General features: G+C 37.6%; 1 protein-coding gene across 1 annotated transcript in view; it reads left to right on the top strand.

Annotated features, from left to right (window-relative positions):
• PIK3R2 (phosphoinositide-3-kinase regulatory subunit 2) overlaps positions 1-15,780 on the top strand; it is a 75,539-nt gene extending 59,759 nt beyond the window's left edge. The window contains exons 9-16 of the mRNA XM_063455584.1: positions 59-157; positions 3,961-4,141; positions 4,233-4,358; positions 4,441-4,583; positions 8,080-8,256; positions 8,692-8,763; positions 9,885-10,055; positions 14,533-15,780. Of these exons, the coding sequence (XP_063311654.1) occupies positions 59-157; positions 3,961-4,141; positions 4,233-4,358; positions 4,441-4,583; positions 8,080-8,256; positions 8,692-8,763; positions 9,885-10,055; positions 14,533-14,722 (1,159 nt within the window). The 3' untranslated portion in view covers positions 14,723-15,780. The remainder of the gene's footprint in view (positions 1-58; positions 158-3,960; positions 4,142-4,232; positions 4,359-4,440; positions 4,584-8,079; positions 8,257-8,691; positions 8,764-9,884; positions 10,056-14,532) is intronic.
• Positions 15,781-16,330: the final 550 nt, after the last annotated feature.

A 16,330-nucleotide genomic window follows, 5' to 3' on the forward strand; every position in this document is an offset into this window, starting at 1 on the left:
AGTCCTTTCTGTATCTCTTGATTATTGAGTAAATAATTCACTTTGTGATTGGTTATAGGGAGGAGGTGAATGACAAACTACGGGATACTCCAGATGGGACGTTTCTGGTGCGTGATGCCGCCAACAAAATCCCAGGGGAATACACACTTACTCTCAGGTATGGACACTCTTGCATCAAAATATCATAGATGGGTTATCAAATGAGTGCAATTTCTGGAATTAGAAAAAAGAGGGAGGGGTTCATACACCTTATTTTGTAGTCTTCAGGTAGTTAAGTGTGAATGTATGAACTAGATTTGTTTGTAGTAAAGACTATAAAGATCCAAGTCTTCTTAACGCACTGACATTAAAATATGAGCTTTCTTCTGAACTCAGTGGTGTTTCTATTATTTGGCAGTTCATCAATGCAGTTATTATATTTAGCACTTCTTTAACACACCTGTGTAAGCAAACTGAATTCATGGCCGTGCACAGATTCCGGTCTTCTAACATGTCTCTGTTCAAGGAGTTTTCAAAGTACAATATATGCACTCAAATGCCTCTTGAAAAGGAAATGGTCTAATTTTGAATGATATGATATGCTTTTCCTTGGTGTAGACATGCACTGTTGCACTGCTAATAGTGTTTAGACATTCTGGAGTTTGCAGTACTTTTAATGCACACTTTTACATTTTGTTTTTTTATTTCAAGTTATAGGAAAGCAGGCAATAAAATTGCATTTTTGTAATACATGTTGTCTTACTATATAGGACAGTTTTGAGATTTTAGAAACCTAGAATGTGACGGCAGATAAGAACCATTCAGCCCATCTAGTCTGCCCAATTTTCTAAATACTTTCATTAGTCCCTGGCCTTATCTTATAGTGAGGATAGCCTTATGCCTATCCCACGCATGCTTAAACTCCTTTACTGTGTTAACCTCTACCACTTCAGCTGGAAGGCTATTCCATGCATCCACTACCCTCTCAGTAAAGTAATACTTCCTGATTATTTTTAAACCTTTGCCCCTCTAATTTAAGACTATGTCCTGTTGTGGTGGTAGTTTTTCTTCTTTTAAATATAGTCTCCTCCTTTACTGTGTTGCCATTTAACTTTAAATGGCAAATTAGGTATTTTGTCTATAGATCCAGCGACCATATTATTTTCCAATTAATTCTGTTTGTGCATGTGGGCAATATCCTAGGAATTAATGCAAGAGCAGTGACTTTAAAACACAATTCTATTTTTTAAATGAATGTTAAAATATATATGTGTTAAATATAAAAAGAAATCGGATCCCTTCATGTTCCAAACTCTGACTAGCTACAATTAACATGGGCTCCTAATCCTCATTCAGCTTCCTAAAACAAAAGCTAGTTTGATTTTCACAGGAAGTCTCTGGCTAGAAAAGTAAAAAAATTAAATCAAACAAAAACCGTATATTCAGTTATTAAATTAGGCAGCAATGTGCAATGTCAATCTGCAGTTGCTAAGGCCAGTAAGGTTTTGTCATGTATAAATAGGGGCATAAATTCTTGGGATGAAAATATAATTTTGGCTCTTTATAAATCTCTGGTAAGACCACACCTTGAATATGCTGTGCAATTTTAGGCACCTGCTCTAAAGAAAGATATCATGGCACTAGAAAAAGTCCAGAGACGAGCTACAAAATTGATAGTTACGAAGAGAGGTTACATTTTTTTCATATCTTTAGTTTGGAAAAACAGCGCCTGAAAGGGGATATGATAACATTATACAAATATATTCGGGGCCACTACAAACCATAATCTGGAAATCTATTCATAAACAGGGCTATACATAGGACACGAGGTCACACATTTAGGCTGGAAGAAAGGAAATTTCATCTAAGGCAAAGGAAATATTTTTTTACAGTAAGAGCAATAAGGATATGGAATTCTCTGCCTGAAGAGGTGGTTTTATCAGAGTCCATACAGATGTTTAAACTGCAATTGGCTAAATACTTGCAAAAACATAAACAGGCATAGAATTTCTAATTAGTGGGGTAATAGCTGCTTGATCCAAGGAGACATCTGACTTCTATTTTGGGGTCAAGAAGGAATTATTCCCTAGTTTGTTGCAAAATTGGAAGCGCTTCAGACTGGGTTTTTGCCTTCTTTGGATCAACAGCAAAAACATATGTGTGGAAGGCTGAACCTGATGGACGCAAGTCTCTTTTCAACTATGTAACTCTGTAACTATATATGTAATTGTAATATTTAATTATATATTATATATAATATTTATAATATTTTATTATATTCATTAAAAGTACTTAATTATAAAGCCTTGTGTTCCTTTAAATAGGCATTCAAATTTCATGCCTAGCTTTGTCATATATAGAAAAAATAAATTGTATTTGGAGGCATGTTTTTTAGCTCAGCAGAATTTTTTTTATTTTCATTTTTTAAACCGAATAAGATCTAAGCAGAACAATCAAGAAGGGGAAAAGAGAACAGGGGAAGGAGTTTGTAGAGTTGCTGAAAATATGTTGCTCTAACCTTCTGTCATGCAGCTATGTTCAAAAAGGTGGCCCATGGCCACTAGGAACGTGTGGGTTTGGGTGGAAGGTATTACCAATACACCTTGGTCCCCAGATGCCACTTGGATCTCTGAATGTAACTTCTTATGGAATGGCAGGGGTTCTGGTCCAAATACTTTATAGGACGTCAATGAGACACAAATCTAGCTATACAGGTAGTAGTTTCAGCTCCTTCATTCTACAAATATCTTGCCTCCGCTAACCTTTAACAGTTGAACTAATTATTGTCTCGCTTAACAAAGTATCTATGACTATGGACTAATTTGATTATGTAAATGATGAGGGAGTTTTGTTATGACTCTACCAAAATAGGGACGGGGTGTAAAAGAAACCTGGCTGTGTTTTGTAGTGGTTTCTGTACTTTCCATTTCATTACCCTAAAAAAAAAGAAATGTTGGAGCACTACCAATAAGATGAAATGGTTGTTTCTGGCTGACTACTTCTCCAAGTGTCAGAGTACGGAGCTTGTAACCGGTCTCCTGGTACTTAAGTGCTGAGAATTTTTGTCGGGCAAAACAAATATTTGAAGTCTTTCATCCTTGAGTCAAGCCTCCAGTCCCTAGAAATGTATAGGAGTGAGTCCAGGGTCCTAGGTTGGAGAAATATAACTACAATGCTAAAATATAGTAAGATGGAGAGGAGCTTGTGGGAAAACAAGCCTTTAAACAAAAACTCCAAGTACTATAACTACTACAGCTCACTTCAGTGGTTATGGTTCCAGGATTCCCCTGGTCCTTCACCATTATAAGGAGTTACATCCTTTTTGAATGGTTTGTTTTCTTACCTAAGGTCTGCACCACTCCTGACCTCAGGAGGAACTTACATTAGCTCTCCTGAGCTAAGGTCTGCTAAGGTGTTATACTTTTCTACACATTTTTTGCACTGTTTAGTTTACATTGGGTGACATAGGCAGCCAAAGGACGTGTATCACCTTTTGTGTATGGTACTTGTTTTTTTGGACCCTGAATAATTCATGTGAATTAAAAAGTTTTTGCATATACTAATCTTTCTATTCATTTTTTAGTCAGAGTGTAGTAGATAGTATCTATTTGTATAAAAAAAAAAATCGTGTAATATAAAAGATACATTAAAAAGCAAAGTGTGTTTTAGAAGAAATTAGATTGGATTGTGGGGATATTTATAAACTATTTAACATTTGGTCTTCTAGTTTCTTATGGTATCTTCAGAACACATTGGTACTCTCCCCAGACACTCATAAATTCATCATAATTGACACACAGAACTATCAAAATTGGGTAGTACCTAATTTTCTGATCTTCTTTAATGTGCAGAATTCTAATAATCAGCTGGTTTAATGAATGAGGGAGTTGTCATTGGAAACAAATGCCCAAACCCCGGCTTGACTGTTAACGGCCTTCCACATGCATGTTATTCAGTTCTCTCTGTCTCTCATTACCACAGGAAGGGTGGAAATAACAAGCTGATTAAAATATTCCACCGTGAGGGTATGTATGGCTTCTCTGAACCTCTCACCTTCACCTCTGTCGTGGCACTTATCACTCACTACCGACATGAATCGCTGGCCCAATACAATGCCAAACTGGACACTATACTGCTTTACCCCTTGTCTAAATACCAACAGGTAAGTTCTTATAACTATGTGTACAGTCTACTGCGAATAACTTGATATTTCATTCTTAAACATTTAATCATATATTTACTGCGAATATTAGGATCAGATTGTGAAGGAGGACAGCATTGAGGCTGTTGGAGAGCAGCTCAAGGTTTATCACCAACAGTACAGACAAAAGAGCCGAACCTTTGATTCCCTGTATGAAGAATACACCAAAACAACTCAGGTAGTAACTCGCTTTGTACACTCTTGGAAGTTGACAATTTGTAAGTTGGTGTCTTTAACTCTTTATCCTGATACCATCCCAGGAGTTGCAAATGAAACGCACAGCTATTGAGGCCTTTAAAGAAACCATCAAGATCTTCGAAGAACAGAGCCAGACACAAGAAAGATGCAGCAAAGATTACATTGAAAAGTGCCGCAGAGATGGAAACAGCAACGAGATTGAAAGGTGAGGAGAAAAGGCGATGATCTACATGGGTGATCTACATTTCATCTATATTTTGTATCAGCGCTCGTATTAAAATAGAATACTTTAAAAAGTGCAAGTGTAAAAATTAGCTGCTAATCCACTTAAGTGCAACCTTCCGTAAAACACCCAAAAATAGAAACACAGAAAATATATATACAGGGGAGCGCTTATTAAGGTGATCTACTACATAAGGAAAAAAATCCACTTTATACCTTATACTTTAAGAATTCTCAGATCTCCCCGTTTCCTTAGAGTGGGAGATATAATAAAAATTTGATAGAGGGGTCGAGGCACTCAGTTAAAATAAAAAAACTAAATAAATAGATTTTTTATTTATTTTTAAATTAACCCCTCTCCTCCCTCCCCATGTACTTATCGACCGCTGTCGTTCCCCCGCCGGCGATTGGTCTTCTTCTGAAGGGGGCCAGTCTGGCCTTACTTTCACCCGGTAAAGTTACCTCATAGGATTACCTGGGAAGATACCAAGGGAAAGGGTCGCCTGCACGCACCCTACAGCACACCAAACCAGAGCTAGGTGCATTAGCTCTGAAATGTGTGAGTGTTCCTTTGTGATTATTTATATGTAAAAAACAGATACAATTTTGTATCTTGTAATACCTTTTTTTATTGGACTACCAGATTTTTTTTATGGCAATGTTTCGGGAGAACCTCCCTTTCTCAAGTCTAAAGCATTTCTGAGCAAGACGACACATAGAATTCAAAGTTGAGTTGCGATACAGGGGTTAAAGCGACATTGAGTTCAGATAAGACACAGGTTGATAGAAAGTAATTATTTCATTTTTACTCTTCCCTTCTAGCACCATCTTCTACACTGTTTGCCTGTTTTTGTTTTTTTATTTATCTCCCCCTCACTCTATGATCCTCACATAAGATATTTACGACCCTCTGCGAGAATGGTGTCTATTTTCTATCAAACCTGTGTCTTTTCTACAAAAAGATTTGGATACGGATATGAATAATATAGACTAGATTGTGGACGACAGATCAATTATTACATTTTTTTTAAACTGGATAACTTGCAGATAAGTTAGGGCTGAATGGTGAGCAGCATTTTACTTGGCTCATGTGGCATCAATCTACGTAGTTCATTTGAACTGCACAACTTGTTAGTCCTACTGCCCCCAGTGGTAAAATAGTATACACGTTCATTCTTAGGCTAGTGGAATATGCTATTTTGCTACATTATTATTTTTTGGAACACACTGTATGACATATGCTGCGTAATTTTATTTATATATATGTATATATATATATATATATATATATATCATACAAAATACACAATCCAGCACACTCGCTTATTCACTAAACAATGTTTTTAAATCTTACAGATTGTAATAGTTTTATTTAAAAACACCTCACCTTAACTGGTTACTGTGTAAATGTCAAATTGTGTCGCCAACAACAATATATGTAGGCTAGTGACAAAGACAATAACACTGTGCGAGTCACATTACACAAACGTATACGTATACTTAAATGTACCATGTAGATACCTGGTCACACAACTATACCCACCAAAGATTAACACAACAACACACCAAACATGAATGAATCTTTAAAAGGTGGTATAGAGAAGAGGGCAAATCACAAGTCAGCATTAGTGAAGAAACGTGTTGGAAATAGAACGGGACACAAGTTAGGGTTTGTTCAGAGTTAATTCAAAACTCCTTGGTGGACGGTGACGAAGATGTGACTTACAATGAATGTGCAATGTCTATGGTTGTTTATTATATAACAATGTTCAAATGCATGACATGTTACTTGGCTTTTGCACAAGCTAATATGCTAACGAGCTATCACTATGTCTACCAAGATGGAAAAAATAAAGAATTATAAAAAATAAAAAAAACACCTCACCTAAGCAAAAAATAATGGGGGTTTAGTTACATTATATGATCATATATTGCATAAGCCTGCCACAACGTCAATGTACCCCATTCTTGGCAGGTCACATCGCAGGGACATCGGCGCTGGGTGGACACTCCGCCCCCTCAGACATTCTGCAACGAGCAGGTGCTAATGTGCAAGTGCAGCAAATGCCGCACGCATTAGACCTCCCCATAGGAAAGTATTGAATCAATGCTTTCCTATGGGGAAAAATCTGACCCTGCATGTCCTCATGCAGAGCATGAGGACGTCCAGCGTCAGATACCGGACCAAAGGTCCGTTTTGATCTTGGAAGCTCTTCCACTGGTTGTCTGGGAGTCAGCCACTGGAGGCAGACTTAGTGCTGCAATGTATACATTGCAGTTTCTCTGGAACTGCAGTGTTGTACATTGCAGCACTAATTGCAAAAGGGGCACTGCACCCAGGCCACTTCAATAAACTGAAGTGGTCTGGGTGCCGATAGTGTCCCTTTAATTCTGATCAAAATCCATTTGCAGTCCTAAACTTTCAAGGATCCTTCACTATAGCCTGCAGACACTCATTCTTGTTCTGTTCTCAGCTTTTTGGCAAACAAAATTCTGCTACAGTCAAATATTTCACATTTTGTTCACATCAGTTCAAAGCACCTGCTGCCATTTTTCGTCACCCTTGTTACTGTGTTGTCGTGCATAATTGAGTCTCTTTACCTTGATTCCACATCGGAGGCACAGCTTATTGGCAGCAAGTCTTCCACACCACTTTTGACCACACTTATTCAGACAGTAGGTGAGTGAATTAGGATGCATTGGTTTCTGCTAATTCTGAGTGGACGACACTGCTGGACATCTTCTGATTGGGAAGGTAAGTAAACATGATCTGTTTTTCATCTGCTGAATCGTTTTCTTGACTGACCACTGTGTCTATGGTCATCAACAGAACATGGACAGAACATCTGGAAACCCCTGTTTCCCTGTAGAGGCTTTGCTGATACAGAATAACTACCTTGTGTCTTGTTGCTTTACTAAGTCTGGCCATGGTGTATGACTTTTCATGTGAAACAGTTTTCAGCAGCAACCTCACCTTGTTAGCAGTGTTTGTCTGATCGTCACCCAGTTTGACTCATCCAACAATACTGTTTTTGCTTCAATTTATAATTGTGTTTCAAGCTACGTATTAAAGTGATGATCATTAGCATCTGTTTGGTATAATTGTTCAATCATGCACCTGACTATATCCCTAACTTTGTGCGAAAATTGATGCTGTTGTGAAGGCAAAGGCTGGTCACACTAAATATTGATCTGATTTGGATTTATTTTTTTCTTCTGTTAACTCACTGCATTTTATTAATTGATAAAAAAAAATTAATATTTCTATTTTTGAAAGCATTCTTAACATCTACAAAACATTTGCGCAGTAGTGTGTGTGTGTGTGTGTGTGTGTGTATGTATATTGAATGAAATATATTTAACATATTTTAAGCTTTTTAAGCATTTTAGTACACATTGGGAAATGCTTGGATTGCACTAGCTTATTCTTTCTAATGTCTGTCAGTAACATTTGCTTTTTGTCCTTGTCACACGGTCAGGATACGGCTGAATGCGGAGAAGCTCGCATCTCGGGTTAAAGAGATTCGTGACCGCAAAACTCAACTAGAGCAAGATTTATTAAAACAAGCCTCAGAGAATCGGGAGATTGACAAAATGATGAACAGCTTAAAACCTGACTTGATGCAACTACGCAAACTCAGAGACCAATACCTAGTGTACGTATTCCAGTTGTGTGTCACTTTTGCTTTCATTCTTATCAAAATCTGTGTTTTCCTAGGCTAACCTTCCATGTTTATCCTTGCTATCATTTGTATATATAGTTTGTATTGTCGTCTTGTTAGTTCCTCCGTGGTGGTTACCTGTCTTTGTATCCGCATGTTTCTCAGATTTTTACATCCACATCCAGTAAAGTTCACTGTCTATCATTGATTACCTGTTTAATGGGAGATATGTTGTACATGTTATCAATGAAATACAAGCATTTTTGGATTTTAATCTAATCACATGTTTTGTTCATACTCTTCATCTGCCAGTTTAGAATGCTGTAAAATATTTCCATTGTTTTTTATCTTATTTTTTTTACATTCATTCTTGTATTAAACAAGCACACTGCCAGCATTCACATTTCATTGTTATTTCTCACAATTTAGCTGGCTCCATGGGAAAGGGGCTCGTCAGAAAGACATAAGCGAATGGCTAGACGTGAAGAATGAGCCTGAAGAGTAAGTATATTTACATCCCACTTCTACTACTTTTATTATTTGCCCATTTGCCAATGTGTTCTTTAATTTCTATAACTGCCTATAATTTAAGAAGTTATTGTTTACTGACACGTGAAACTGATTTAAAGGGTCCACATCTATATGGTGACAAACAACTATGTGTACTCAAGTTTAACTTATATCTGTACTATATCTGTATTGTTTTTCATCAATAATTACTGGGGTACGACAGCATGAATAGGAAAGATAAAGGAAAATGGAGATTGAAATGCATGACTAATGAGAGTATTTAGAAAATTGGGCAGACTAGATGGGCCGAATGGTTCTTATCTGCTGTCACTTTCTATAAATTACATAAAGTAGAGCATATTTTGTATTAAACCATTCAGATACTTTTTTGTAGTATTTCCCCATGTACAGATCAAGTGCCATAATTAATCTTGTTGCCTTTTAGGAAAACTTTGGCCTGTTTATCACTAACAGGGTTGTTTACTAAAGTGAGAATTCAAGGTGAATTCAAATGAAATGTCAAAATAGTTCCACGGGAAACATTCTCCATCAGCTATGCTTTAAGTTTGGCTGCTCTGTCCTTAAATTTGAAATTCACTTTGCATTTTCACATTTCTAAATAACCCTGCAAATGTTGTTTCGAATGCCAGTTGAATTATTTTCAATATGCAGTAAAGAAATACCTTAGGATTTCACCTCTGGTTAAATGACACAATAAATGTCCATTATAACATGCACTTACTGTGGTTTCACTGTAAACATGAACTGTCTACAAGTTCATGTGGGGACTGAGCATGGAAATTGGACTCTTAAATTATTATAGTAGTGGTAGGATAGTCATAGTTAATGATGAAGGGAAGATGTTGGTGGTCAATATCATACAAAATATTGTACATTAAATATAGAATAAGTCCAAATTTAAGCACATCAATGTGGTAATGATATATAAACAACGCTGTTTTTATCTTAAAATATCAGATAATGCGGAAGGTGAAAACCACCAAAATGGTGGGTTTAACACTCTAAGGTCAGGAATACAGGTTTGTGTTCCTTTAAGTGTCCCATATCTACTTGGAAGAAGGCAACACTTTTTTTTACCGCTTTTCTTGTAGCCCATACTCTCTAATGGATGATGACGAGGACCTTCCACACCATGAGGAGCGCACCTGGTACATGGGGAAAATTGATCGTGAGCGGGCTGTAGAGATGCTTCACAAGAAGCCTGATGGTACATTCCTGATTCGAGAAAGCCGTAGGAACGGCTGCTATGCTTGCTCTGTGGTGTAAGTATAAGAAAACTGTTTTTCTGTGACAACGTACCTCCCTTACTCATACTACCTATGTGGAACAGGTACATGGAGCATCTTCCGCCATTACCAGTGTCAGGAGCATAGATGGTTATGAAGCCTGAAGGGTCCCTTTAATATTTCTATGAGTCTACTGGCACTTTAATGCTCCATCTAGACCAGTGGTTCCCAACCTTTTTCCCACTTGAATACCCCTTGGCAGCCCATTTCCATAAATTGTACCCCTCCCATTAGCAAAATGTTTGTAATTAATATAATTGCATTTATTTCAAATGTATACATTTTTCTCTGTCCATATACCCCTTTTTCTCTGCCCTAGGCTCTCCCTGCTTCTCCTCTGACCCAGGCTCTCCCTGCTACTCCTCTGACCCTGACACACATATAGATACAGACGCAAACACTGACACGCATGCAGATACACATTTGCAAACACTGACACACATGCAGATACACACACTGACATACATACAGGTACAGATGTACAGACACAAACATAGATAAAAACACTGACATACACACACACACAAAAACATACAGATAAACACACTGACACACATACAAGTACACAGATACATACACTGACACATATGCAGATACAGTGAAACACCGATACATACACTGACACAGATACAGACACTGACACACACAGATACATACTCTGACACACATACATTCACAAATATCCACACTGACACTGAGAGATACAGGCACTGACACACAAGCAGATGTGACACACAAGCAGATACAGACATTGTATGTGTGTCAGGGTATGTATCTGTGTGTCAGTGTCTGTGTGGGTATCTGTGTCTGTATGTGTGTCAGGGTATGTATATGTGTCAGTGTATCTGTATGTGTGTCAGGGTATGTGTCTGTATGTGTGTCAGACACACAGATACATACCCAGACACACATACAGATACACACCCTGAAACACAGACACTCTGACACACATATAGATACCTTGACACACATACAGACACAGACACACTGAAAAACAGATACACATTCTGACACCCATGCAGATACACAGACACATAGATACACACCTTGACACACATGCAGATACAAAGACACATATATACACACAGGCACACTATCAAATAGATACACACTCTGACACCCATGCAGATACACAAAAAAAAACATGCAGATGCACAGAGATACATACAGATGCATACCCTGAGACACTGACAAACAGATACACACTGACACACATGCATATACAAAAACACACATTCAGATACACAGCAATACGTACACTGACACACGTGCAGATACGCAGACACATATATACATACTCTGACATACTTAAGGATGCATACCCTGACACACATGCAAATACAAAGAAACATAAGATATGTATCCTTAAGTGTGTCAGTGTATGTATCTATGTGCAGTATCTGCACGTGTGTCAGGGTATTTATATATCTGTCTCTGTATCTGCATGTTTGTTAGTATATGTATCGGTGTGTCAATGTGTGTCTGTGTATCTGCATGTGTGTAAGGGTGTGTATCTGTGTGTCAGGGTATGTATCCTTAAGTCTGTCAGTGTATGTATCTGACACACGTAGATACACAGATGCACATGCAGATACACAGACACCTATACTGACAAATATGCAGATACACAGACACATATATACGCACACTGACACTTAAGGATACATACCCTGACACACATTCAAACATTGACACACATCCTCATGCACAAATACTTATCCTGACACACAGATACACAGTTACACACACATACACACTAACACACATGCAGATACACAGACACACCCTGACATACAGATACACACATTAACACACACATGCAGATATAGAGATACACACACTGGCACAGACACTGTGCTGTGTGTGAGGGATGTTCGGTGTGTGTGTGAGGGTTGCTGTGTTCGAGGAGTGCTGTGTGTGCACACATTTTTTTTGTCCCACCCCCCCACCCCCATTGCTCTCTGTGTGTGTGTGAGGGGTGCGGTGTTTGCGTGTGAGAGAAGTGCTCTATGTGTGAGTGAGAGGTGCTCTGTGTGGGATTCTGTATTTCTGAGGGGTGCTCTGTGCGTGGGGTGTTGTATTTGTGAGGGATGCTCTGTGTGTGTGTGTGTGTGTGTGACGGGTGATGTATGTGTGAGGGGTGCAGTGTGTGGGTGATGGGTATTGTGTGTGTGTGTGGGGGGCTGCCTATATATTGGGGGAAGCAATAGGTGTAATACATTAAAACAAAATTATTACTATTAAAAAAATAATAATTTATAAATAAACTGTGTCCCCTCTTCTTATCTTTTCCCCAAGTAGAGGGGACATTGCCCTGGTGGTCCAGTGGAGATGAGCAGCTTGATCCTGCCTACTGCTCCTCTGGCTGCAGGCAGAGTACAGTCCTCCCGCGAGATCCTCGGAGCGTTGCCGTGGTAACCTGCGGCAATGCTCCGAATTGCCAAACTTGCGGGAGGAACCAGCCAGCCAGCTACGTTTTCAGTGTTACTATTTTGTCTTAAAATTTATAGCTCGCTTTGAAGTTCTGAACGTTTCTTTAATACCCTACATGTATTTCTTCTAGAGATAATGATTTACTGGACCACTGCAGGCACCAAAACCTCTTCATGTCATTGCACATTCTTACTTTAAAATGTACAACTGTTTTCAAGTGCTAGAATACTGAAGTGGAGTCCCTCACATGCCGGTCTGTCTTCCTATCTTCTACCTGCCTACAAATGCAGAGGCAGCTACACCACTGGCCAGCAAATAATGCTCCAGAAGAGTACTCTACATTTCTGAAGCATTATCACTGTTGCTCAAGTCAATGATTCTGCATTTTCAAGCAGGCAGAGGAGAAGAAAACAGGCTAGCACCCAAAGAATAGCATTTCCGGTAAACCATTAATAAACAGAAGAATACAACATAGATGTGTATGGAGGATTCCACTAGAGGTTGATATATATATATATATATGTGTTTGTGTACAAGTGGAAGCTTGGCACTCTCCTCCAAAGATAATTAATTGTGTCTCATATGCCTGGGTGCAAATTGCTGGCGTCAAATATATAAACGAATAAATGAAAAATCTTGAAAAAGACCCGGCAGGGTCGAAACTTTGAAACGTCGATTGATTTTTGTACACCATTGATGAACAAATAAAGCACCAATTTTTCTACTAACACAAAGACCTGTGAGTGCATTTTGATTCCAGCATGGTCACAAGATTATATGTTCAAATATTTCATTAAGATGATGTTTGTTTTATATATGTATGTATGTTTTGGTGATAGAGCTGCTTTAAATAGTTTCATAGACTGGAGATTTAAATCCTTTACCAGGTTAAATCACAACTTTTCTCTTACTGAAGTTTCCTAACAAAGTTTTACCTACCGCAATATAAACCTTTGGACTAGTACTCTCCAACATGGAAAGTTATGTGGTTAAATGTACTTGGACAGACTATCGTTGACTGATGATCAGCTTCAACACATGAAGCAATTCAGTTTTGCAGGTTAATTTTATACTGGGATATTTAATTTGTCAGTAAATCTACCAGTAGTTAATTTGCCAGTAGACAATACAAATAGTTGGATAGTTAAGAATAATTATTATTTAGAAAACACCATTATATACCACAGTGGTACACACTGCACTTGAATATGGAGTGACGACAGTCTACTAAGTCATTCATAGTATACCTTAAATAAGTGGGGGGGTGGGAGGGGGTTCGTTTTGGGTCTTCCTTTTAATTCTTTTAAAATAGGGATATAAGCCTTCTGTTTCCAAAATTTCTAGATATCATTTGTGATAGAAGTAACTGTATTGAATGTTCACCTAAATTAACAGCAGATTAGATTTATATATTTTATTTATATATATATATACATACATATACACACATATATACACACACATATACACACACACTAAGAGTTGTGGTGGGGAAAAAGGTGGGGAACTTTTGTAATGTACTTTACAAGTAACGCCAAGCCTCCATAGCAAGTCAGTAACCAACCTCATGCTGATGAGTTACATTAACAACGAAACAGCTGTCCATGAGTGGTTCACTGGCTTTGCTCTTCTTGCTGAGTTGTTTCAAAGCTGTTGTATACAGCAGACACATACTCCAAGAAATCCATGTATAAAGTGGATTTATGAGGCAAAATTTTGGTTCTTTGTTGAGCTAATTTCCATGTGCCTACCCAGAATCCCTTGCAATAGTGGGAACACGGTTAAAGTGAGATTTCTGTGGGAAAAGCAAGTCTTATGGCTTGACCGGTGTGTGTATTTGTGTTTAGCAATGCCTTAACTATATATATACATATATATATATATATATATATATATATATATATATATATATATATATATATATACATTACACATCATTCTTTCACTTTGTTTAATCTGTTTTTTTGTTTTTTTCAATTGCACTAACTCATACGGATTTGCTGTCTTGTTGTCTTTACAGGGTTGATGGCGATGTTAAACACTGCATGATCCTCAAAACGGCTACTGGATATGGCTTTGCCGAGCCCTACTATCTGTACTCCTCCTTAAAAGAGCTGGTCTTGCACTACCAACATACTTCACTAGTGCAGCACAACGATGCCCTCAATGTTACTTTGTCATTCCCTGTGTTACCACAACTAGCTCGGTGAATTGTCCCAGTATGACTAGCAGCAGCGGCTGCTGTTTTCACGTGCCTGACCCACTGCCATGATGTTTTTTGCTACAGTTGGGAATGTATATTGCTATTCTGATTTCGAGATAATTTCACGGCCTTCATTAAATGTTATTGCTTCTGTGATTGGGACTCCAGAGTCCGGAAATATCAAGTGATTCGTATTGGCCTAAACAGTGGTCCATGTCTACATGTTTTTAATGCAGTCTGATGTGACTTCTAATGTACTGAAACATGAATACATTTCTCAGGCACTACAGCTGTCAATTGAACTTGTTCAGAAATATTTTTAGGCCCTTGGCAAATAGAGTATTTGTTATCGGTCAAAAAGGGTTTCATTTATGTTATGCAGCAACCATAGCTAATAGAGGTATGTATAAATATACATATAAATTGTATATCTATTTTGCTTGTTACTTATGTTTCTGGTATCTATCTTCGCCTCACCTTTTAACTCTATCAGTCTCAAGCATTAGATTACCTACCGGTATATTCCCTTTATTCTAGCAGTAACATCTATTTTACTGTCACATCTACCCACGGTAGCCTTTCATTGAGGCTCTCCTTTATATTGTTTAGGTTTTTGAGTGCCTTTCCTGTCTTTCTAATCCTGACCGTTTCAATACTTGTCCTGGGCCATGTCCTGTTTGATCTATGTAAAATACTAATCCAATCAAGCCAACTCTTTACCCCCTATAGACCAAATGGCTGCCTTGTTTTTTATATATGATAGGCTTGTTTTTATTCTTCTTTATACTCTTGCTTTTCTTTTTGTTAAGTGCATTGTTCTGTTTTTAGGCATATGCATGCCTATTAGTCTAGGAAAAGTAGCAATTTGAAGCCATGAGCTAAAATACGTGATGATGGAAAAATGTTAACTTTAGAGGATATCCTATTAATTTTTGAGCTTTTAGGTGATGCTTGAGTTTCCTGTATTTGAGAAAAGGTAACTAAAATTAGTCCAGCTGGGAATGCTGGCTACACGACTCAAAAAAAATTAAAAAGCACCCTAAAGGCTTTCTCCAACCCCCTTTTTTTATTAGCACTAGTTACAGTTTGTGGTAAGACAGATATCATCTGGTCATCATCAAACAACTCCATATTGTGCTACCCTGTGTTAAAGAAAAAGGATGGCAGAATATTTTGTGTTGAAAACAAATGCATTATGCAAATCAGGACGGACTCTGCTACTGTTTATTCACAAAAATCTGAAATTGTGATTTTTTCAAATATGACTAGGAAAAATAAAACCTGAAACTATAAATAATAGAAAGCACTGTTCAATCTCATATCCCCTTCTGTGTTGGGGCTAGCATTCCTGTTTGCAGATTTCTACTAAAGAGACACACAACACTTTTACTGTGTGTATATATATATATATATATATATGTGTGTGTATATATATATATATATATATATATATATATTTAATTATTATTATTTTTATTTTATTTTTTAGGATAGATAACATACAACACTTTTTCTAATTGTATTATTTAGGACATCTGATGCAACAAATTAAGGAATCTAACATTTTTAATACTGTTTGTTGCAGAGACTAGAAGTTATTCTGTTATTCTGACCA

The sequence above is a fragment of the Pelobates fuscus genome, chromosome 5 (assembly GCF_036172605.1).
Source record: "Pelobates fuscus isolate aPelFus1 chromosome 5, aPelFus1.pri, whole genome shotgun sequence".
NCBI lineage: Eukaryota > Metazoa > Chordata > Amphibia > Anura > Pelobatidae > Pelobates > Pelobates fuscus.